Raw genomic sequence first — 24,949 nt, 5'->3', positions numbered from 1 at the left:
AGATGATTTCATTCATCTAACAAATTCTTATTTATCGAGTACTGTTGCAAGATATTTAATCACGTTGTACTACTGGGAAAACCTGGTTTTAGTTGTGGTGTGATTCAGCCCTTAGCACACACCTTTAGTCCCAAACAGTGAAGGTAAAGTTAGTTTGTAGATGGAGGTAGCCATGTTTGAAAGTGATGTCTAACTGAGTGGCAGACAATGTGACAAATCAGGGAAAGATTTGACAGAATAGGATCTGCCCAACTCTCAGAAGAGAGAGGAAAGGGAAACTACGTAATAGAGCAGTGGAGGGGAGGGGGGAAGGGAGAGGGGAAAGAGGCAGTTTTACCAGGACAGTTTAATAGACACAAGTAGAAGAGAAAACAAGATAAAGACAGGTAAAGATAGAATAAGACAGAATAAGAAGGAACCAGAAGATTAGAACAAACTTCCAAAGATAGTATGAGGCCAAGCAGAGTAATTCAGAGGCCTAGAGAAGCCAGACTGAATCAGTCAGCTTGGAGAGGACTTTGAGCCAGAGCAGCTGAGTTGACCGGCCAGCCAGAGCTCAGACAGAATAACAAAGTGTAAGATTATTCAGCAGTAAGTCTCGGTGGCTGAAAACATTCTGTGCCTGGATAAGACTGTATGGAGACTAGGAGCTTCCAGGACTAGGCTTAGGCTAGCAGATAGAGGCAGTAAGCCTTGAAGATGATAATCACATCAGGCGAATAAACTACTACGGAAGAACGGAATATACATCAGACACACTGATGACTCAACAGCAGACACACGAGTGAACACTGGAGAGAGGGCGTCCTGCACTCAGTTCTAATGCAGAAAGGCAGATAACCAACAACTCTCAGGAAAATAAGAATGCATTTGGGATTGTGATAAACACTGCAAAGAAAAAAAATGTGAAAAATCCAGGAAGGAAGTGAGTTAGTTAAGGATATTTCACTGCAGAGACTTGAAAGCCAAGCCACCCAGAAAGCAGCCTATAGAGAAAACTTCTCTGTTCCATTGTTTATGGTGAAACAAGGACCAAGAGCCTTTTAAGTACTTACACAGAGGCGAATCTTAAGGAACGGATGAGGGTGCTTCCAGAAAGTACTAGCTGAGGAGGGGTGCAACCAAGCTGAGTGTGGCTGGGACTGTTCCATAGGATGGGGTGCCAGGGTGAATGAAGGGGAGAAGCCAAGCTGAGTACCAGTATTCACAGGTCTCTGCTTCCAACCTCAGATGCAATGTGATCAGCCGCCTCACGTTTCCCCTCTATGATATCCCCACGACAAACCTCATTCTGTGAGCTGGAAATAAACCATTCCTTCTAGCCTTAGGTTGCTTTGTTAGGAAATTAGCCACATCAAGGAAAAGAGTAACAAATACAGAGATACAGGCCATCCCTCTTGACTCAGGATTAGACAGCACCAAATTCTCTTCCAGTGATAGAATAGGTACCAGTCACTGAGCACAGACATCTCAATGCCTGGTTGCTTGTAATGGATCTCAGAGAAATGCATAAGGAGATATGTACTGGCACAGTTAATCCTGAAGTGATAAAAAGAGGTCCAAAGAGTCAGATCATACAAAAGCCATGTATAAAACTGTTACAGACCAAGATTGGCCCAGAAGATCCGTAAACCCCCAAAAGTCTAGGGATTACACATGGATGGTAGTCAGAATGAAGGAGAAAGAACGTCACATCATTACATATAATCTATTGTCAGAGAATAAAAGACAAACGTGTTTGTATTTAATACAGTTAGGTTCCCCTTCCATTGTTAGAAAGTTATAGTGTGACTTCCACTCAAGGAGCCTCAGGATGGAAGTACAGCGTCTCCTTATCCAGCCCTCATGCAGCAAGCCAAGGTGCTTGGGATTTCCACCACTAACTTGTAGGATGTTCTGAGGTCCCTAGACATAATTTCTTTAAAAAAATATAGCATGGTTACCTGCTGCTCTCTATTTGAAAAGAAATGAGCATAGATCAATTTTGTTGTCAGTTCTAGAAAACAAGTCCCCAAATGACCCAAAGCTTAAATCCTTTTTGATGAAGATGAAGTATAAAGAAGACGAGAGGAGCAAGAAAGCAGGACTGTGGAGAACCCAACTGGCCCTAAGGTATTGAGGGACAGATGAGGTGTGTGCAAGGGTGTTGAGGAGCAGGTGGGGAGACCAAAGCCTCATTTACATATTTACAAATAAATAATTTCTCTCAGTCACTAGTCAGCTTACTGTTTAACACCAGTACAAGCACACCAGTGAGCCACTAAGAACCCATTGCCCAACCTTTCCCAGTTGTTCATGTTTAATAGCACTCTCCACAGAAACAGAAATGAAACTAAGAGCTGAGTCTTTTTATTTGTGATACAAAATAAAATTACTCTGCCAAGTCACTCAGCCACATGTCGACAGTAAATTAAACTGGAATTCACAGAGTGGATTTTCTGAGTAGCTTGTGATTCCAGCAAGCCATTGCTTTCAGGCCACCTGGGACAAGAGGAGCTGTCCCTAGCAGGAAATGGCCTGCCTCTATTCTGCCTTGTTCCTAGGACTAGTGACTTGAAAAGCTACCTCAGGTGCCCGCCACTGGAGTGAGTCTTGGGTTTCTTTCTTCAATCCAGACAACCCCTGTAAGGAATTGAGGCCCCTGTGGACGAGGTAGCATTTCAGCAGACAGCAGCATCCATATGATGATAATATCCATGATGTCACATCTCCAATTATCATAGGAAGCTGCTCCTGTCTTCTCAGAACTAGCCCATGTAGTAGCTCTGAAAACGTATACAGTATTCCTTATTCCTTTGTTTTATTTATTTTGGAGACAGAGGCTTCTCTGTAGCCCTGGCTTTCTTTGTTCTTACAGTGGGACCCGGAGTAGTTTCAAACTCTTGTCTCAGATCTGGGTGGCTGAGATTATAGGTGTGCAGGATTCGAAGCTGCCTTGTAATAACTAAACTACCAGACTTGTATCAGGCCATTCGAATGTATGTATTAGGGAATCTATCTTTTCGCTAGAGAGCAATGCTGGGAGAGGAAAAGGGCAATTGTGGGCACAAAGTGTCCAGTTTTTCTTGGCTCTGTGTTTGCCGTGTTCTGGAATTCCACAGCCTATCAGAAGCCATCACTGATTTCTGATTAAGAAAGGTCCTTAAGTACATTTGAGCTTCGACTACATGTCTGCTTCTCGTCCTATGTTGGCCTGTTTTCCTTTATTGGGGTTTCAGCTGTAGGTGTGTTTTATGGAGTGTTTGTTGTTGTCTGTCTGTCTGTCTGTCCATTCGTGACTGGATCCCATGCAGCCCAGAAAGCCTTGAAACTGTATAGCTTCCGATGGCCTTGAACTCTTGAACCCACTCTTGTCCACCTTCCAAGTCCCAGAGTGACAGCAGTGAACTGGGGACCCACTCCCACTAAGAGATCCTTATCTCTTTCATGGCATGGATCATACAGGTTATAGGCATGATCCCACAGTTTACTTCCTAGAGACCAACACTCAGTTATAACACAAATTCTGACACAGTAAAAATGATACAGAACTCAGAAATTCTCAAAAATCATTCTGCACACCAAGAAACCCTCTCTCCTCTAATAAAGGGACTTTTTTTTTCTATTGAGTCCACTGTTTTGTCCATACATGTCCTTACCTTTTTGCAGAGCCCAGAGCATCTTGACAAGGTCTATAGTAGAAACTGGAGTCTCTTTGAAACCTTTATGGCTCCTGTTAGTTTCAATGCATTCACCAAATCTCCCCAGACTTGAGATGCGCTTACTTTCCCCTAACGGAGGCACTCTTCCACTCTCCTCTTCCCTCTTTTCCTTCTCATTCATTGCACAGACACTTCTTACTGGCCTTGCCCATGTATTTAGGAAGGGAAAGCTAAACGCACAGCCAAATCGTGCCCTAAAAGACATTGAAAACTAGGAAGTATGCTCTCTACTTACTTTCTGGGCTAGGAAGACCTGGAGGAGGCGGGGGGAGGCTGGGGCAGGTTGGGAGGCACTGGTGAGCTGCACAATTAAACTGTGGGCAATGTAAAAGCCTACAGATCGTCTTCTGCATCTGCCCAGTCACAAATCCTGGCAGGCAAGATGGCAAAGCAGTTCTGTGGGGACAGTGAGAATGACAGGTTTGAACTTGGTCTTCCTGGTTTGTTATTCTTCTTTATTGAATTCCCAGCTCAGCAAACCTAGAAGCCAAACAGGAGCCAGAATGGGCACATGGAAGCTGCTGGGTTCGTTGAGGAACTGTCTGAGATGACAGAGAGCCTGGTTCTGTTGTGGTCTGAAGATTAATATTCTCTTCGTGGTGTGTGCTTTGCTATCCTGCATCTTTTATCACCTCTGTGTGCCTGGGAGGTTTCCTGAGGGTAGAGCCTGCATCTATTGTGGCTAGTTGCTGTGTTTGTCAAAGGAATTCCTAGGCCCTCTCCTGTGAGCTTTGGAGCAAGACTGTGTAGACTGTGTAGACTGTGGGCATGCACTTAAGCTTTCTAAACTTCACATAAAACCTTATGTGAGCCTGTAATAAATATGTCAGGAATTTAAATTGCTACACTGCTTAAGTGTCCGAAGCTGAAAACATCTGTAAAGAAGAAGACAAATACTGGCAGGTTTTAAATAGAAACGGAGTAGGGAAGGACCTGTGTGGGGAGTGGGGCTGGGGTAATGGCCATTAGACCTGTCCTGGGGTAGTGGCCAGTACTCTTGCTTCAAGCCTCTCATTACAAATAGAAAATGCTGTCCTCTAGCCCAGTCACTACTGGGGAAAGAAGCACATGTCTCTAGTTCAAACGGGCAATATACAGTCTGGCAACTTGGCAAACACACTTGAAGTCCCAGTGGCACTGAGTATTTCTATCTGGTTTGCGCTATTTTCTAGGAATCCTGCCAGGGGACCCTAGAGATACACACTCACACACACACACACACACACACACACACACACACACACACACACAGAGTAAATTAATCACACTAAACACTATTTAAAATAACATCAGGTCACTCCGCAGACCTCCCGTGGTCCCTCAAACAGATCCCGGCTCCTTTCCGGGAAGAGCCTCACACCCTGCACCCTAGCCCCAGCACAACCACCCAGAGAGCTCTGCTCAGCCCCTTGATGTATCAAATGTGGCTGACCCTTGAGGTCTTATCTCTAGACTGCCTGGAGGTTTCTTTGTCACAGAGTTTCAATGTCACCTTCTCAGAGTGGCCCTTCCTGGCCAGTGAATGAAGCCACCTCAGTTTCTAGTGTGTAGCTCTGCAGAGAGTATCCCCACCCCACCCCACCTCACCCCCATACACACTCCACTTTCTCCAGAAAGGTAAAAGCATTTTCGCTTCTTTCTGCAGAGCTCAAGCCCCTGTCTAAGTGAAGCGAAGCTTTCTCCCCTCTCAAGAAAGGCAAGTCGGGGATCAATCAGGGCATTGTGGAAGGCTATCCTCCATTGGCTTCATGGGGCGAACTAATTCTCAGGCCAGCCAAACAATACTTAAGAAAACAACTGTAGAAGGATCGGGGAAAGCCAGCAATAAACTTGAAGAAATTTCTAAACTTTAAAACGCTCCTTGGAACAGGGAAATAAAGGAGAAATGGAGGGTGTGTAGGAGTGGGGGTGGGGGAGGCGAATCTAATTCTCTCTGAAATTGACCTTGCCCCCCCCCACCCCCCGTAACTCAAAAACTGCAGGACCATGGGGTCTGATCTCACTCTGCACTGCATCCAACCTGAAGCTGACACATGGCTTGGAGAACCCTGCCGCTTTTTCTGTCAATTCCCTTCGGGACCCTGCGGAGGGCTCTTTCTGAAGTGCTCATCACGTGCACAGCCCAGACTTCAAAGCCAAGCTTCAAGCCTGAGGTCCTGTGTGTCTGGGTGGTTTTTTGGGTTTTCTCTCTAATTTCCCTTCCTTTTCACAGCTGATTTTCTTCAGAAAAGAAGCTATAAAAAAGAACCTATTGCATTTCCAGTTCCCATCACCGCGATTTCCACATGGATGTGACGTGGAAGGCAGCTTCCGAAATGCCCAGGTGACTCACGCGGGGACACCCCGGGGCGGGACCTAGGAGTTTCTCCGGGCGGGGCGGGCACGGCTTAGAGCGCCCTCTGCCGGTCGGCGGCGCGCCACGCGGGTCACGTGACTGGAATTTCCATCGGAAATCCCCCTGTTGGCAAAGCATACAACTGAAAGGCAAAAAAGGGAACTGCCCAGTCTGTAGTCTTCGGAGCCGGAGGCGGAGCGGTGAGCCAGGCCGCCGAAAGACGTGCACACCCCCTCAGCCAGCGAGCCCGATCGGGTGTCCATGGGGCTCCGCCTCGGCCCGACCCCCACCACGACCCGGACCACGATCCCGGGCTGCGGCGCGCGCCAGTGACGGCCGGCCGGCCACTTGGGCTCTGCGAGGGCTCCGCGCGGCCCCAAGAGGTGAGCGATGCTCCGGCTGCGGGGTGCACGGCTAGCAGAATGCGGGGGTCCTCGGTCAGTGGGGTGCACTGCCAGCCAGATTCGGGGTGCACGGCCAGCTCAGTGTGGAGCTGCCTTGCGCTGGCTTTGCAGGGATCCTGGAGTTGGGGTATTGTTGGCCGGAGTTGAGGTCCCGGTGCCAGGTGTTTAGGTTGACAGCCCGAAGTTTCTTCAGCCGACTAGTTAGCTAGCTATTCCTTTTCGATCCTGCAGGGTGACAGGAGCTGCAGCTGGCTGATGAATAGTCAGTCACCTTTTGGGTTCCTAGGTCGTGTGGTCGTGGGTGACACCCCCCCCCCACTTGGAAATCAAGTGCAGCGTGTTCATAGGCACGTAGACCTTGCAGAACCGCGTTGGGCTTTTTTCCCATATTGTGCACAACTGGCCCAACAGGGGATGGGTTTCTCAGAGGCCACCAAATCCAACTTGGAGACTTCGGTCAGCTAACCTTTCAGTGATCTGTGGGAGGAGGGTTGCGGGGCGGGAGGTGGAGGGGAGGGGCGTGCTTTGAGATTGCCACTAGGTCTCTAGTTGCCACAGTTTAAGAAGAGTATGCATGCAGAAATGATTCTCTGGCCTGCTTGTTGGGGACTCCACTTTAGGTGGCATGTAAGACTCCCTGCTGCAGCCCCGACTCCACACTGAGATAGTGTGTTGTCAGTCCGGGTCCGTTGTCCCACATCCTGCCACCTGGCCTCTCAGGAAAGCTGAGGTATTAAGAGCTCTTTTTGGAGCATGCTTTGTTTTCTCCTGGTCTCTGATCTTTCTTTGGAAAGCTAGTCTGGTCAAGTGGGGGCACCGTTTGGAGAACTGATCACAGTTAGTTAGCCTTCTGATGTCCCAGATTATTGAGCAACTGATCCGGTCTCCATTCTTATTGTCTGAGATGCTACTTGGATCTTTTGCAGTTCTTTGTATGGATTTGTTTTGTTTTGTTTTGCTTTGCTTTGCTTTTTTTGGAGGGGTACTTCCCAACAGTTGCCCGAGGTATCTGTTGATAAATAATACATAAGTTTCCACATCGCAGACAAAAAAAAAAATCTGTTCAGAGTGGAAAAATAAAACTGGGGGAAAGACTTTGATGAGTAAGTTCTATAGAATCTTATTGATCCTGTGACAAAAATTGGGAAATTTATCTGTAAGGCAGTGAGGTAACAAATATATTTTTAAAAGTTAAGGGTAATGTTGTAAATTTTTTTTACCCATAAAACATTACAATAATATGTCAGGAAAATTTATTCTCTAAATGTGGGGAAATCCAAGAACTGGAAACTTGGGCAGAGGTTTAAGCTCTGTTTTAAACAGGTAGTGCTAGTGAGAGTGCTATGAATGGGGTAATAGTAGGCTACCAGACATTGACATTTGCATGTTTTATATATGGTTTAGAGCCCCCACCACATTTAGATCTATGCTAAAAGTTCTTTAGGTCCAGGAGCGTGAAATAGCATAGTCATGAAAATAGAACAAGGTGCAACTCACTGATCTAAAACTTCTCCTTGTGTGTTTCTGAGAACAGCAAGTGCTGTGCCTCAGGGTTGCTATCAGGAAACTAACAGAGGATTGAGATAGGAAATAGGAAGGTTTGGCTTTCAGGAAAAGCTACGTCCTATGTTTGCTGGACCTGAGATGGGTCTTACCTTCATTGCCTTAGCTGCATTGTGTCATTCATATCAAGGCTGGGAGTGAGGGCATACATTCTTCGCTATAGCATCAAGCACAAGGGTGGGCCTTAAATAGGTGGTCTGGCATTGCTGGTTGCATGAATTCATTTATTTATGGATGGATGGATGGATGGATGGATGGATGGAGTAGTGACATTGTGAGAGAGACCACTGCTACATGACCAAGGAAATTCATGTGTGGTAGTTTTGTCTCATTCTATGTTCCTTCCTAATTCTAGTTGCAAGGAAAAAACTGTCATCAGACACAGAGAATAACTCCCCAGTCTCAGCATTCCAATGAAAATTCCCAATAGCAGCTTCTCCCTTTCAAGCAGGGAACAAGAGAATTTATACTACTGTGTCAGGCTTAAGAGAACCCAGGCCCACTGAAGAGTGACTTCTCTAATCTCTAGATTTCTTCTCCCTCTTGCATAGTAGTAACACCATTTTTACCTGGTGAGTTCGCCTTGGAGGATAGCAAGGTGCCCGACTGGTATTAAGTTTTACTGAAAACCTTCCTAGGTGCTCTAAATCATTGCTGTCTTCTAGGAAATTAGGATGTATAGCCAAGTGCTCTGTGAAGGGTCCATGGAACAGCGAAGCAGAACTGTCTCAGCATTGACCCACAGGGAAAGATGTCCATATGCATCATCAGTCCACATTCTTGCATAACTGGCTTGGGTGGCCATATGGCCACTCTTTGTCCTGAGTGGTACCCCACTCAAATGCTTCCTATTTGCTTCCTAATTTCATGTCTTCCACCTTTGATTGTGTTTGTTCTTTTAGGGTAAAGGAAGTGGGAGGGGTGTCTCTGAGCATTGGGACCTGGAAGGACAGCAATAAGTGTTGGTCTACTTGAGTTGAAATCACAAGGCTCTCTGATGTCTGTTTTTTTTTTTTTTTTTTCCTGAGAGGTGTGATATACCTTATTATCAGTCTGTTCATTTGTCTCATGTTATGAAGTTCAGTGGCAAGGTTCTGAAATACAGCTGACATTTATTTGTTTTTAAAATTGCAAAGCACCTAAGCTTTGTTTTATTGTTGGTTATAAAACAATTTGGTGTTGACTCTTTACAAATATCCTAAACTCTCTGAACCAAGTATTTATACATTTCTTTGGGGCCAATAAGAAAGAGGAAATACCAAGCAGCAGCTAGATGCCACATGGGATTTCCAAAAACTATTTGCTGCCTTGTAGCATCAAGAAGGGGATGTTCGAATGACCTGGATCTAGATGTGAGTCAAAAGCGAGGATTGAATGGTGGTGGTCTTCAGTGACAGTCTAGACTCGGGACTCTGCTGAGTGACATCAGAGAGATGTGAGGTTGGCTTTGTGGAGCAGTACCTGTCGCTGAGAGAGAGACAAACTTGGATCACTGACAAACATTACTGAAAACGTGGGTTATTCCCCTCCTCCTCAGTACCACGCTCCGCCTTCCTTCTCTTGTTTAGACTAATCTTTAAAAGTGATGTAACTTAGAACAGTCCAGTGTGAGTTAATCTTCAGGGCCAGCTAGTATCCTGGGAGTAGAGGTGACTAAGATCTTTTACCTACAGATTAGAGTAATGACAAGATCAAATACTGGGGTTTCCTGCCAGCAGGTATATGGGAGCAGTGTTAAAGGCAGCCTAACGGAATGGGCTTTACCCCTTCCTCTTCAGGCCTTGTCGAGGACCATGGCTGAACAACTTCTTCCTCAGGCTTTGTATTTGAGCAATATGCGGAAAGCTGTGAAGATACGAGAGAGAACCCCAGAAGACATTTTCAAACCTACCAATGGGATCATCTATCACTTTAAAACCATGCACCGATACACGCTGGAGATGTTCAGAACATGCCAGTTTTGCCCACAGTTCCGAGAGATCATCCACAAAGCACTTATTGACAGAAGTGTCCAGGCTTCCCTGGAAAGCCAGAAGAAGCTCAACTGGTGTCGTGAAGTCAGGAAGCTCGTGGCTCTGAAAACCAATGGTAAGGCTTGCTCTTTTCCTCCAGTACCCTCGTATTAACCAGAGAGATTGCTCTTGGTGATGCTTTTTAAATGGCATTAGACAGGTGCCTATGGAAACTCTCTTAAGGAATGAATGACAACTGTAAATGTGTCTGATGAGTCTGCTGTTGTATTGAGGCAGTATTTCATTGTGTAGTCCAGGCTGGTTTTGAACTTGTAATCTTTCTGCTCCCATCATTGGGTGCTGGGTCAGCAGATAAGAACTTCTGCAGCCAGCTGTCGGATATTTGATTTTAAGTTGTTTTCTAAGTACGTTTGTGTTAGGGTACAGAGCGCATGAAGGCTTGTAGGATGCATTTCTAAACCCTATGCCCCAGTTGGGGGATTAATCTTCCTAATGCCTACATTGGTTGAATCATCTATAACTTGCCCTTCACTGGCCAGAATGGAAAGGATTTAAAAGGTTTTAAGTTCAGAAGGAAAGTAGAGCATTGAAAATCAGAATCACAGTTGTTTGCCACTGTCATTAGGAAAATGCTCTTCCTGTGTTGATGGAATTTTCTAGATTAAAAACAAGTGATGTTAAGGACAGGAGATGCTTTTGTTTCTGCCTTCCTTACCTAGGTTCTGTTGCCTCAGCAAATGAGACACAGCTTTTCTGCACTGTTCTTGGCAAATCAAATCAAGTGAAGTAGAGAAGCAGATGATTATGTTGTCATTAAGAGGTACCTACAGCTGTTGTCTCAAACGGCCAGATTCTGCCTTTTTTTACATAAAGAACTTTTCCACTGATGACTATTTTCTATTTCAACTTTTTAAAGCCATGTCCTTTGAGTAAGAATATTGGCAGAAACATTCAATGGTATCGTTTCATGCAGTTACAGAATTCTGCCTTCACGATGTTGACATTTATTATTATAAGAAAGGAGAGCACGTGCGATCATGGAATACTTACCGTGTATGTACGAGCACAGTGACATTTTCTTGTATCAGTGACTGCATTCTGTGGAGCAAAAACATACATCCAAGAGTAGAAAATTCTGTTGGCAGTGATGGTGCTGGGAACGTTAGCTTAATAACTTAATTGGTACATTAACTTCGGCTGTTCTTGACTTGAGTAACTTAGTGATGGGTGGATGTGGGGTTTTGTTTGTTTTGATTCCGGGGACTCTTATATATCGCGCTACACCTCCCCTATATTTATGAAGCTTAGACTCTTAGAGTAGAGAAAAAGCTGGAGACAGTGATTCTCTGCATTGTTCTTGGCATTAAGTCAAGTGATGCCTAGAAGTAGATAATCATATTAACTTGTCATCAAGGGGCTTATAGACTTGACAGTTTGTGGTTTTTACCACGTCCCATTTTGTTACAAAAGGAGAGATGGAGCTGAGAGAATTAGAAATGGGGTAGAGAGAAGAAAAGCCTTATTTTATTTGCCACTCATAGAATTAGCAGACATTATATAGTATTTCCTTAACAGAGGAAATATCTAATTTCCTGTAGAAAGAAAATGCCATGTAAATGCTAAACACTTCCTTGGCCTTTGAATCAGCAAGGATTCACACTACAAAACCAAAGGTATTTTGGTAACTTGTTGGGCCAAGGAATTCTAATTTCTTTGAAGAAAAGTTATGAAAAAGAAAGCAAGTATTTTTTAAGGGGGGGGGGGTGGGGGGAAACAAGTGGCTTTCTTCCCATTTGATTATTATTAGCATCTTTTCTTTCCTTTTAAAAACCCCTCCCCTCCAGGAGGCTTTCTTCAAAGGCCGGCCTGTTTGGGGAGGGGGGGAGGGGGTAGGGGGGTTCACACGTCTGCATTTGAGGATCTGAGACTGTGGTAGATGAGGAAGGGAGTAGGTGGCATAAAATTGAAACTTCATGAAAATTCCAGCGTCTATTGGCCGCGGCAATTTCACTTGTATAGTGAGTAGCCCGTTCCAGCTCAGCCTGACCACACCCACTTGGAAAGTCCAGGGTGCAGTTCACAGTTTAAATGTCTACACACCAGAACAAAACGTACAACAACTGTTGCTCAATTGCTAGTCAAATATCTTCGCACTGGGGAATTCCACATGTTACTTAGGGAATTTTATACTGGTGCATCTCAATAAAGAACTGAAAGTAAGCCCAAGAAGAAGAAGAGAAAAAAAAAATAGCCTTATCTTTGCTCTAGATTTTGCAAAGGGGAAATTTCAACAGAATGTAGCCCTTGCCACACATCGGCCTAGACACTAGGCTCTAGTGATCTTTTCTGTTCAGTAGTTTGGGAAACTGTTTGAAGCATGCACGATGAAGGAGCAGTGACCCTGAATATGGATTTGACAGGTTGTTTACTATATTTAGAATATGATGGAATTTCAAATAGCTTTATTGCCTTACTGACTGAATAGTATTAAATACACACACACACACTTTAAACTTTTTAAAAATTAAAATTATGTAATACTTTCCAAACAAGAATGAAGAGCGGACTAGTTTTATACTAAATGGTTTCCCCAAATGTTTACTCTTTGGGGCATGAAAAGGAATGCAGTCTGGGACTGGATGTAGCTCACTGGTAGAGAGCCCTGGCCTGAGATTCCTCAGAATGCACTGGAGGCTGGGGCAGGGCCTGCATTATTTGGTACTGTCATTCCTACTTTATAAGCTAGGAGAGGAAAATCCCAGGTCCCCACAGCTAAAGTGGAATGGGCATGTCACGTACCACTGAGTCATAGTCAGACCAGCCCTATCAAGTAGGCCGAGCCACAGTGGTTTCCTGGTGTATATAATGCCTTGGACGGCAAAGCTTCCGTAGAACTAGAGAATAGTGGTATCAAGGCCTTAGCCAGCAAACCAAAGATTACCAGGAAGAAAGGACTGTAGTGTTCATAAGCTGGTGCCCTCATCCCACAAGTACACAAGAAAAGACTTTCAGGGATGTTCCCATATCATACAGACCAGTTAGGTGCAGAGCCATGCTACAGTGGAGGCTGGTTGGCACCTCCCACTGCTGGCACCAGGCACTACATAGAAGAATGAAAAGCTTCCTTATAGAATGTTATCAGCTGGTTAAAAATCAACTTTACAGTCCCCAGCAATGGTCTTAGTGTCTCCTGATAACCTTGGAAGGGCATTTGCTTTGGGCTGCTTAACCTTGCTCCTCACAGCTCCTTCTGTCCTCAGGTGATGGAAACTGCCTCATGCATGCAGCTTGTCAGTACATGTGGGGTGTTCAGGATACTGACCTGGTCCTGAGGAAGGCCCTCTGCAGCACCCTTAAGGAGACAGACACTCGGAACTTTAAATTCCGCTGGCAGCTGGAATCTCTGAAATCTCAGGAATTTGTGGAAACAGGACTTTGCTACGACACTCGGGTATGTTTTGCTTTTGTGTGGCAGCCCTATCTGTGGTGGACAAAGGCTACTCTCGGCCAGTCCCTGTTCCCTGAGGAACATATGACTTACTAAGTCATATGAGTCGACTTAAGCATTGCCCACTCAGTGGAAAACACCAAGAACCTTCTGTGGGTTTAACCCGGGCTTTAACCACTCTCTGAGCTAAATCTGGACAGCTGATTCCTAGGTAGGCGATTCTATGTCTTCCAACCTCCTCTTGAGAACTTCCCAGAGTTTCCTGGCTTAGCTGAGCCAACCAGTACTGGGGAGAATGTACCTCGTAATCTTCAGCCACAAGCTGGGAATGGTTCTGAACCAATGGAAGCAGAGCTTCAGGGTCGTGGATGTTCTGTTTGTTTTTGAGCTAGGGTATCATGTAGCTCAGGCTGGCTTTGAACTTGTTATGTAGCAGAAAATGATCTTTCTGCCTCTACCACCACAGTGCTGGGATTGCAGGCATGCATCGCCATGTGATTTTAGGTGGGGGAATCAAACCCAAGACCATGCTTGTTAGGCAAGCATTCTTCCAACTGAGCAACTCTTCCAACTGAGCTAGCCTCAGCACCCCCAGTGGGGGATTGTTATGAAAGCAAATGCTGTCTGTATCTCCCTCCCATCAGTTTTGAGCTTGCCCAGCAGTTGAGAAAAGTAAAGGAACCAAACCAAAATTGGGGCCGAGGATGAACATTCTTTTGATGAAGAAGCGTGAATGGAGTTTCTACAGCAGACAGATGCCGAGTGAGCGGCCTCTGAGTGAGTTGTTAATCCATCCCTCCTATGTTCTCTCCCCTTAGAACTGGAATGACGAATGGGACAACTTGGTCAAAATGGCATCAGCAGACACACCTGCAGCCCGAAGTGGACTTCAGTACAATTCCCTGGAAGAAATCCACATATTTGTCCTCAGCAACATCCTCAGAAGACCCATCATTGTCATTTCAGGTGAGGTGCCTCAGAGAGTTTCTAGGTTCCCTGGGTGAGTTTCAGCTCTGAGGAGAAACTGAGCCCCCCTGCAGCTGTCAGCCTACAGTGGAGGGAGCATCACAAAAGTCACCTGGGGTCTTATCTTGTTGTCTCTTTCCATCAACAGACAAAATGCTAAGAAGTTTGGAATCTGGTTCCAATTTTGCTCCTTTGAAAGTGGGTGGGATTTATCTGCCTCTTCACTGGCCTGCCCAGGAGTGTTACAGATATCCCATCGTCCTAGGCTATGACAGCCAGCACTTTGTACCCCTGGTGACCCTGAAGGACAGTGGACCTGGTAAGAAAACATCAGTTCCTATTCATGATCCTGATGGATCTTGGAGTTCCAGGCCTTGCTTTTTGTTCCCAGTTGACATTGTTTTGTTTAAGTTCATTATCTTGTCATCAGTCACGGAGGATTAAATATCCCTTCTGTGAGGTGCTTAGAATCAATATCATTTTAGGCTTCAGAGTCTTGACCATATCAGCATCCCTAATCAGAAATCTACATGCTCCCAAGTCAAGTCAGATTCGAGGGTTTGAGATTTTCAGATTAGAGTCAAACATGTTTGGCCCAGTACTGCAATAGCAGTGAACATGCTATCTGTCCCCTTATCTTCTTTGGTGTGACTTAGGAAGTGCATGCAGCATAGTAAACATAGGTTGGACAGTCATGTGTGCATACTTCCACCCCTATTACTACGTGACCCAATTAAGGTGCACAGAGCCTCAGTATCATGTTTGGCACAGAGCAGGTAGATGTTTAGCTATTATTGTAATACCTTAGTGTATAGTGAGCCCTGTGCTAGGGCGCTAGGCAGCATTGTTTCATTCCACTCTCATGGTGTCCTTCTGAGATGTTGACAGGAGTTGTCTTATTTTATTGATGAGGCCATGGAAACTCAGAAGGGTTAAATGACATGCCTAGCTTGACATTGACAAAATCAAGATTCTAACTCAGGTCACGCTGGGAGGCGTGAGAATTTAACCAGTTCAAATCTACTGTCTCTTTGCTGTGGTTACAAAATCAGCTTAGGTGACCATCAACAGATGGATGGACAAAGATACATCCATGATACATATACACAATGGAGTTTTATTCATCCATAAGGAAAAAGAGAATTTTGTCATTTGCAGAAAAAAAGATAGAGCAGGAGATAATTATATTAAACAAATAATACAGACTGAAAAACAACATATTTTTGTCTCATATATGGAATCTAGATTTTTTTTTAAAGGGTAAAAGGCATGATGGAATTAAAAGGCAGACGATGTTGAAAGATGGGGTGGGAGGCAGCAGGATGCTTTCCTACTCTTTATATGCCTTTTGTAGCTTTAAGTTAGAATCATTACATGACCATATCTGCACCATCATTTAGCAGGATAATGTTTTACTCACACATTCTTCTTTTTTTTTTTTCCCCTTCAGAACTTCGCGCTGTTCCACTTGTTAACAGAGACCGGGGTAGGTTTGAAGACTTAAAAGTTCACTTCTTGACAGATCCTGAGAATGAGATGAAGGAAAAGCTTCTAAAGGAGTACTTGATAGTGATGGAGATCCCTGTGCAAGGCTGGGACCACGGCACGACTCACCTGATCAACGCTGCAAAGTAAGCAGGCTCCTTTGACGTGTCCTCCTGGCTGGAGAACCTCTCATGGTGACAGGAAGTGCCTCTCACGAGCACTGGATGTGTCCTGTCATAAGCCTGCATTTTGGTGCTTGGTTATGAAGTTATTGCCACGACTGCATTGTGGAAGTGGGTTCTGGGAGCTAGTGATAAAAGGTCTTGTGTTATTTGGGGTCACTCATTTTCCTCTTTGTTCTCTAGATTGGATGAAGCTAACTTACCCAAAGAAATAAATTTGGTAGACGATTACTTTGAGCTTGTTCAGCACGAATACAAGAAATGGCAGGAGAACAGCGATCAGGCCAGGAGAGCGGCACATGCGCAGAACCCCTTGGAGCCTTCCACACCCCAGCTATCACTCATGGATATAAAATGTGAGACACCCAACTGTCCTTTCTTCATGTCCGTGAACACTCAGCCTTTATGCCACGAATGCTCAGAGAGGCGCCAAAAGAATCAGAGCAAGCTCCCAAAGCTGAACTCGAAGCTAGGCCCTGAAGGACTCCCAGGCGTGGGACTTGGCTCCTCAAACTGGAGCCCCGAGGAAACCGCTGGAGGACCTCATTCAGCCCCACCCACAGCACCCAGCCTTTTTCTCTTCAGTGAGACCACTGCAATGAAGTGCAGGAGTCCTGGGTGCCCTTTTACTTTGAATGTGCAGCATAATGGATTCTGTGAGCGTTGCCACGCCCGGCAGATTAATGCCAGCCACACCGCAGACCCTGGAAAGTGCCAAGCCTGCCTTCAGGATGTCACTCGGACCTTTAATGGCATCTGCAGTACCTGTTTCAAAAGGACTACAGCAGAGCCCAGCTCCAGCCTCACTTCCAGTATCCCTGCCTCCTGTCACCAACGCTCCAAGTCTGACCCCTCACAACTCATCCAAAGTCTCACTCCACACTCTTGCCACCGGACTGGAAATGTCTCTCCTTCTGGCTGCCTCTCCCAGGCTGCACGGACTCCAGGAGACAGAGCAGGGACAAGCAAGTGCAGGAAAGCTGGCTGCATGTATTTTGGGACTCCAGAAAACAAGGGCTTTTGCACTCTATGTTTCATCGAATACAGAGAAAATAAGCGTGAGTGAAATCAGAGATTGCCTCTTGCTGTAGCTGCTGTCTAGAAAGGGCCTTGAACATCAGGAAAGTAGCCTATCTCAGCAATCAGAGCAATTGCATCTCACTGCACCTTTCTCTCTGCTTTTGTACCTGAAAGCAGTAGACAGCAGCTCTAGTTACCATGGGCTCTAAATTTAAAGTGTCCTAGAGATAAAATTCATACTAGCCTGAAATAAACCCATTATGTAGCCCAGGGAGGCCTCAGAGTCCTGGCAGTCTGTATGCTTCTGCCCCAAGTGCTGGGATAGAAATCCTGACATGCCCTGCCACACCAAACTGTAGGCTGGTTTTAATCAGGCTATTAAGTATCTGCCATCCATGTAGAGTTTAGACTTCAGCAACGTTGGCGAGATATGGTCTAAAGAGGGCTAGCAAGGAACACAAACTATCTACAGACACCAGGAAAACATTTGTGGCTTAGGGATCTCTCACTAAAAGGCTGGTAAATAGTTAATGTCTGCTGTTTGGTCTTTGACTGATCGGTGATCTGTGTTCAAAGTTAAAAATCAGTAGCGCCAAAGTTACTGATGTAAGTTTGGTCTCAAGTACCTGTTTAAGGCTGTGCTCATCTGTGCTGGGACCCATTTCTTCTCTAACCTCTGTGTCTGTGTGTGCAACGTAACCCGGATGGGATACTGAATAGCATCCCCTCTTTTGTAGAGTCTGTTACTGCCTCTGAGAAAGCTGGTTCCCCGGCCCCCAGGTTCCAGAACAATGTCCCGTGCCTGGGCAGGGAGTGCGGCACACTCGGAAGCACCATGTTTGAAGGGTACTGTCAGAAGTGTTTCATCGAAGCTCAGAACCAGAGATTCCATGAAGCAAGAAGAACGGAAGAACAGCTGGTGAGACATTTGGTGGGGATTGACCCCTCGAGGGTCCAGGTCCCTCATCTATGACAGACAGGCTGTCTCCCTATGAAAAAGGGCCCCTTAAAATAAAATCTGCTGAAAGAGCCTGGAAAATCCAACCATAGTTTATTGGCTCCTGAGGTGGATACATTGCATGACCTAAGTACATTTAGAATTTATTCTGAAAAGCTAATACAGTCATCCATAGACTGAAACCCTCTGTAAGCATCCCAAAAGCCAGGGTGATCAGGGACATGTTAGAATTAAAGGAGAAGCAGACTTCTCAGTCTTTTACCCTGAACATCGAGGATGCTTCCATTTACTGGCAAGTCAGGGGGGAAAACAAACAAACAAACAAACAAACAAACAAACACATTCCCTCAGACAGAACCAGGTAGTCAGCTCCTGCTAGGATTAGGGGAAGCTTTGGGTCCTCAGTTACACACATACTTTTCTCCCTCAGGCAGATCAAACCCTCTATAGATTCCACCCTGTTCATCTGAAACCCCTCTGGTCTCCTGACACCTTTCTCTCTCTGTGTTCTTCCCACTCAGAGATCAAGCCAGCATAGAGACATGCCTCGAACTACACAGGTAGCCTCAAGGCTGAAATGTGCCCGGGCCTCCTGCAAGAACATTCTGGCCTGTCGCAGTGAGGAACTCTGTATGGAGTGCCAGCACCTAAGCCAACGAGTAGGTTCTGTGGCCCACCGGGGTGAGCCCACGCCTGAAGAGCCCCCTAAACAGCGCTGCCGGGCCCCTGCTTGTGATCACTTTGGCAATGCCAAGTGTAATGGTTACTGCAATGAGTGCTACCAGTTCAAGCAGATGTATGGCTAAGTGCGAACACATTGACAGGTCCAGCAAGAAGGAGCCTCAAACTGCCATTCACAGTGGTACTGTGATCCAGACCCCTGAGTGCCACAGGAAGGGTAGGCCCTGGGACAGTGGCTTCAAGTGTCTTTGAGCAAGTAGGCAAGATAAGCTCTTCCTTCGTCACAGCCATGACCATCAGGTTAGTAACCGAGACTTTGCCCTGGTGAGCTGAGAGTAGACCTGGTTACCGGCAGTGCATGATGTCAGGGTCAGCCTGAAGCTATTGCTGCTCGTCTACCAGGAGGATGTGGAGATCTTTAGACACGAAATGCGTGCTAGGACTGGCAGCAGTTCCTGAGCCTGGCTGCCAGGCAACAGGAAGAAAGGCGTATGGGAAAGTAGGATGGAGACTGGAACCATCCTACTGCTGCCAGCTGGAAGCTTTTCTCAGAGAGCCAAAGCTGAATTCTCAGAGCTCCAAGGCCCTCCACAAGATGCTAGAGGAAGCTCAGGGAAAAACAGGACGTAGGCGGAGCACATCTGTGGTCAATGGGCTTCCCTATCTGCCGACTTGGCTCCCAAGGTTCTGCAGGAAAGCAGACCTGCACACAGATCCCGTGGCTGCTGAAAAGACACATGTTCACATGGAGACAAACCAAGCTGCTCGCTCTCGGCTGTATGCACCTTCTAGACAGCAGAACGTCTGGTGGGAAGACATGCCAGTGTTGGCCATTGTCTCCCATTCCAAAGAGAATAACTTTGAACTGAGGGTGTGTATCAGAGTATGTACATATGTAATATACCCTTATATTATGTATGAGGGATTTAAAATATTGAAATGGTTTCCTAGTGGTAGTAGGAAGACTGAATAAGAACAACCTATTTTCTGGTTGTTGTCAGCTTGCCCCTGTCTATACAGCTTGTTACGTGAATTCAACAAGCTGTCTTCTTAACGGGAGCCCTCATTCTGGTTTATTTATTATGAACTTCCAAGTTATTTAAATGAAGATTTCCTTCTGCAGTATTTTCTTGAGATAACATATTTGCTTTCCACCATGTCCTGGGGGCCTGGTTAGTCCCTGGCCATGGAGTGTGGTGGGATGGCTGTCTTCTCTCTCCTTGTTACCTCCCTAGGAAAGAAGGGGTTGCTTTATGGATAAGCCTGTAGAATCGGCTGCTTCCTATGACTCCCTGGCTGCACAAGAAGAAATTGTCTGTCTTCCATATATGCTTCTAAGTATCCTACCTCTTTGAAGAAAAGATAGGGATGGAGTGAGGTGACAGTGGGAAGGGACACAACTACATGGCCTTTCATGACCCTGGCTTACTGTGTAAATGCTGTGCCCTTGGGTACTGGATAGGAACACTGAGAAAGCAAAGCCAATAGCCGTGAGGACGAGGAAGTTTCTGCCACTGCTTGCAGCTTTTCTGTGTGCTTTGGACTTGCTTTAGGAGGGAAATATAGCTTTGTAGAGATAAAGGCTGACATCTGGGGTCTAGCCTAGCACCTGAAGATACTTGTGATGTCTAACTCTGCATAGCCTTTTCTCTTCATATCTGCGGCCTATCTTTTCCCCTTACATATGTCTTTGTCCTTCTTTCCCAAAGATGTCAAATACAATGCAGCATTTTCATCTTGTTCTTTCAAAGTTAATAGTCTATTATTTTATGTCTATTGATTTTCATTGTTAATGTGAAATGGTTATTTATACTTATAGAAAGTTTGTGAAATTTGCACAGTTGTCTTTCAAAGGATAGGATCTATCTTTTTTGGACTTCAGATTGTTTTAAAGAACTGTAACTTCACAAAAGTCAATATTAAAAAATAAATTATTTAAGAACAAATTCTGATGCTTTCTGTTAATGAGTGCTGGAAGAAGATAGGCTCAGATGTGAAGAATTTGATGTATATCGAGCCATGGGTGAAACTCTTACCCATGGAAAGAATGATATCTTCTGAAAAATAATTGGGGTTGGAGAGATGGCTCAGTCCATAGTTGCATGCTACTCGAGCATTAGGCTCTGAGTTTAATCTGTATTGCCTGTATACAAGCTAGATGTGGTGACATATGCATATAGTTGCACATGCATGCACACTAAGAACATGCACGCACGCGCGCGCACACACACACACACACACACACACATGAAATAATCAGTGCATGAGAGTAAGGATATGTACTCCAGTGCTGCAGACCCTCTGGGTCCCTTTGTCTGTGTGGAAAGGGTCTCTAGTCGCAGGTGGGCAAAGAGTTGGCAAATGACAGACAGGCCAACATGCAAGATTGTGTAGAATCTGAATGTAATTTGTCAAATTGAGCATCAAACTTTTTATACAGAAGAAAATAGGGAAGTTAGGTGATACATCGGCAAGGTACAAATGAGGTTACCGGATGCTTAATGACTTTTACACAAAACAGAGGAATCTAAACACAAAGACTGGCAGGAACTGGGCAATAAAACAACTGAGACAACATCAGCCCTATCTAAGGTCAGCTATAGTCTTAGAAGCCAGGTGTGAGGTCTTTACATTTCTAGGGCAAGGGCTTTCACACCCAAGTCATGGTTCTAATTAGGGAGTTCTGCTCTAGCTAACCATCTCATGAATAATGCAATACTCTAAAACCACAACCCAATATACTTCCTAAACCATTGTAAATTCCTGTATATGGGAGTGACTTGGCTTTTATTCTAAGTGCTAGTTGAATACCAGAGGCAATTCTGAATGTCACTGAATAGGCAACATTCTTACTAAATTCCAAGCCCATGGTCAGCTCAAGGATTTTCTAGGACGTTGGAACACTGGCGAAAGCTTAGCTATGTCAGAATTCAATCTTAAAAGGCACTTGGGATAGCATTGGAAATATAAATGAAGAAAATACCTAATAAAAAAAGTAAAAAAAAAAAATAATACTAAAAGAGAGCACGTGGATCCATACACCAGACTAACTCGGGAATAGGGTATGAGTATATGGGTTAATGAGAACACCAAAGCTCCAGGAGGTGAGTTTCCTTGAAACTCTTGCCTCATGAGTGCTTCCATGCCTCTTAGCCTGTCAAGCAGACTTCACTGGAGTGTGTGTAGCACTCCAGCAGTCCTTGGGTTTAATATCAATGACACAAAAACCAGGGGTATGTGGGAAAGCCTCTCTCCCCCTCCACCTCTCCAAGGGCCATTCAAGCTCTCTGGCGACTCCTGCTGGGGCACTTAGGAGGTAGAGAACTGAAACAAGAAAGAGTGACAGAAAGAAGTCAGCAGGGAGAAAGACTGGTGTGAAACTCCTGTGTTAGGCAGGAAGAGTTAGACTGGATGTGATAACCACTGGAGTTGGAGAGTTAACAAGTCACCCAGTGGCGAAAAGGTAACATTTTCCTCTGCTTACCTCTTACAGCACAGCATTCTGTGATCGTCCAAAAATGTCGGACTGTCTCCCCACCAGGTAACAAGAGCATAATTCTGCAGTGTCTTCCTTTAGCTCAGTACTGACAGCATCTAAAGACAGCGTCAGATTACTGATGTGCAGAGCCCAGCCCCCGCACCACATGCCAATCTCAAGCCCCAGGTGGTTTTTACCCATTTTTATAACTGACCAGCAGAAATAATGGCCCATAGACTCTCCTCAGATTTGACTAAATTTATTCAGTGGTCATAGATATCAGGGAAGCATATTTGTTCTTTTATTGTAAAGAATATTGCAGTGGGTGCAGATGAATGGCCACATCTAGTTCAGTACCTAGTAGAGGGCTTTCAGGCACTTCTGTGCATCTAGCTTTAGGGAAGCATTTTGAACCCCGTCCTCTGGATTTTTATGGAAATTTCACTGCATATGCATGATGAAAGCAAGGACAATCATGAAGACCTATGATAGAGCAACAAGAATCTGACCTAATATTAACAGATGTTGTGGAAAGTTCCTCTGTATTCATTACAGTCTTTACTTCAGATCAGCATTCCTCGCTTGCAGGCATGGAGCAGGACATCATTTAAGAGGGGAATATGATGCTTCACACTGATTTTCAACTTGATAGGATCTAGAATTATTTAGGAGGCAAATATCTCATCATGTCTGTGAGGGAGGGATTTCTAGGTTGGGTTAAGTAAAAGGTGGGTGGAGCATCTGTGGACTAGGGTCCTGAACTGAATAAAAAGGAGAAAATGAGAAGCTAAGCACCAGCATTCATCTCCTTTGCTTTCTAACTGCAGATTGTGACCAGTTGCCTCATGCTCCCACCACCGTGACTTCCCTGCCATGTAGACTGTAGTCCCCCAGACTGTAAGCCAAAATAAACTCTTCAGTCCTTAAGTTGCTGGTTGGTAGATATTTGGTCACAGTAATGTTGTGTGTAATTTTAAAGACATCTCTCCCACCTTTGCCTGTGACTGCTGCTCGTGCTCTGGCCCTTCCCAGCTAAGCTCCGAGATCAGCTGCCTGCTGCCTGCCCCACTTATGGCTTCTCTTTTGTTCCTCCAGGCTTAGCATCACTAAACCACCATCATCGGCCTGACCCAATGGTCAGTTACTGGGCACAGAATCTCATGCCCTAAACTTATGAGCTAGCCTGTATCACCCAGCCTCCGCTGACCTCCTTGGCTGTCCTCCGGTGGCAAAGGCCGCTGGCAAAGGCCGCTGGTTCTAGCTTCCCCTAGATCTTACATGATAGCTGTGTGCTTCTTGTTCCAAAGTCCCTTCTCTTTCCCTGCATCTCCTTTTCCTCCTGGGACCTAGAAGTTATACCTGTCCCTTTCACCTATTTGGCTCCAGTCTCCTTTATTGACCAAATCAAGAACCAATTCAATATGAGCACCTTCCCTACACAGTAATGAGAAAAGTACCTATTAGCAAACAAGGTAAGTCAGATAATTTCTTTATGGACAGCTCCAAGACACAAAGTTGGGGTAAGATTGTAGTATATTTTTTGATTTGCCTTGAAGACATTTTTTTCATTTCTTTAGCCTACTTAGGGAGGAACCATGGAGTGTGGCCTCTGCTCCCACCCTCTCCAAATGTATCATCCATGGGAAACTGAGCCAGGACCACTGCCTGAGTTCCTAAAGTAATCCTGACCATTGCCCAGATTTTAGAACCATGACTTTGAGAAAATTATCCTAAAAATACTTTTAGCTTATGAGAACTTATAAAAATTCAATGAACTCCCATGTAGCAACATTTTGTTAAACTAGTTTCTTATGCTTCAAACTATTGGATGGACTGCTTGAAGGCAGACTCCAGTTATATGACTTCACAACCACAGGCATTTTGGTGTCCATCTCAGATTCATAAAAATGTGCTCCTATATAACCACCTTTCCATCTCTAGCTTAATCACTTTACAGTTCCTTGTGATACAATCCGTAGGAGGTCTGGGTATAATGGGTTGGGTTTTGTTTGGGTTTTTTGTTTGTTTGTTTGTTTGTTTGTTTGTTTTTGAGAAATGTATTCTAAGAACTGTGTCACTGATTGGTCTCATCATTGTGTGACTGTCAGAGTGTTCACACAGAAACAAAAGTGGCTGTCACATTAACATGTGATATAATTTTATGGTACCACCATCCTGGGTCATTAATCAAGATATTCCATTATGAGATGTATTGCTAGATTTTAATTTTCAAATTATCCACTACACAAAACAAAGCCTTAGTACTTCTGATTATTTTTCCTAATGCTTTTTTATTCTCTAATATTCCGTTTTACTTTTACATACTATCAATTTGTTAGAACTAGCGAGATGCTTGAGGTTTGAGTTGGCTCTGACTTTGTTTTGTGTTATGTTTTTGAGACAGGGTCTTGCTTATGTAGCACTAGGAAATTGGTATAACAAAGTTGGCCTTGAACTCATGGCTGTTTTCCTGACCCTGTCTTCCAAGTGCTATGATTATAGTATGTGCCACCAGGCCTAGCCTGTGACAGTTATTCTACAGAATACCCCTCGTTCTGGATCTGGACACTTGATTTCTTGTGGCACAGTTAATTTGAGCCTTCTCTTCTATACTTGCTATTTGTGGCTCAGTGATGGTAGTTGGTATCCTGTTGCAACCCATCCTATCTGTGCAGTGTGACTATTTACCCAGGAGATCATAAACTCTCAAAGGACTCTCTCCTCCATTCTTTCTCCTATTTCTCACCCAGCATGA

At 44.9% G+C, this 24,949-nt stretch overlaps 1 protein-coding gene across 3 annotated transcripts; it reads left to right on the top strand.

The window, feature by feature from the left end:
• Window positions 1-6,161: 6,161 nt before the first annotated feature.
• Tnfaip3 (tumor necrosis factor, alpha-induced protein 3) lies at window positions 6,162-20,662 on the top strand. Of its 3 annotated transcripts, none has more exons than NM_009397.3 (9): window positions 6,162-6,419; window positions 9,782-10,091; window positions 13,237-13,427; window positions 14,243-14,390; window positions 14,539-14,709; window positions 15,841-16,021; window positions 16,241-17,115; window positions 17,815-17,996; window positions 18,557-20,662. In NM_009397.3, exons 2-9 carry the CDS (start codon window positions 9,797-9,799, stop codon window positions 18,839-18,841), a joined length of 2,328 nt encoding a protein of 775 aa, NP_033423.3. In that variant the 5' UTR covers window positions 6,162-6,419; window positions 9,782-9,796; the 3' UTR covers window positions 18,842-20,662. The 3 variants fall into 3 exon arrangements, with proteins under 3 accessions (NP_033423.3, XP_006512765.1, NP_001159874.1); XM_006512702.3 differs by lacking the exon at window positions 6,162-6,419 and adding an exon at window positions 6,958-7,170; NM_001166402.1 differs by lacking the exon at window positions 6,162-6,419 and having other exon boundaries at window positions 9,609-10,091.
• Window positions 20,663-24,949: the final 4,287 nt, after the last annotated feature.

Source organism: Mus musculus, chromosome 10 (genome assembly GCF_000001635.26).
Source record: "Mus musculus strain C57BL/6J chromosome 10, GRCm38.p6 C57BL/6J".
Classification (NCBI taxonomy): domain Eukaryota; kingdom Metazoa; phylum Chordata; class Mammalia; order Rodentia; family Muridae; genus Mus; species Mus musculus.
This window is presented reverse-complemented; position numbering and strand designations above follow the sequence as displayed.

Coding starts and splice junctions, on each gene's coding strand:
- Tnfaip3 (NM_001166402.1), top strand. CDS start 9,686: ATGACAAGATCAAATACTGGGGTTTCCTGCCAGCAGGTATATGGGAGC. Junction 10,092..13,236: donor CGTGGCTCTGAAAACCAATG/GTAAGGCTTGCT, acceptor TTCTGTCCTCAG/GTGATGGAAACTGCCTCATG. Junction 16,022..16,240: donor CACCTGATCAACGCTGCAAA/GTAAGCAGGCTC, acceptor TTTGTTCTCTAG/ATTGGATGAAGCTAACTTAC.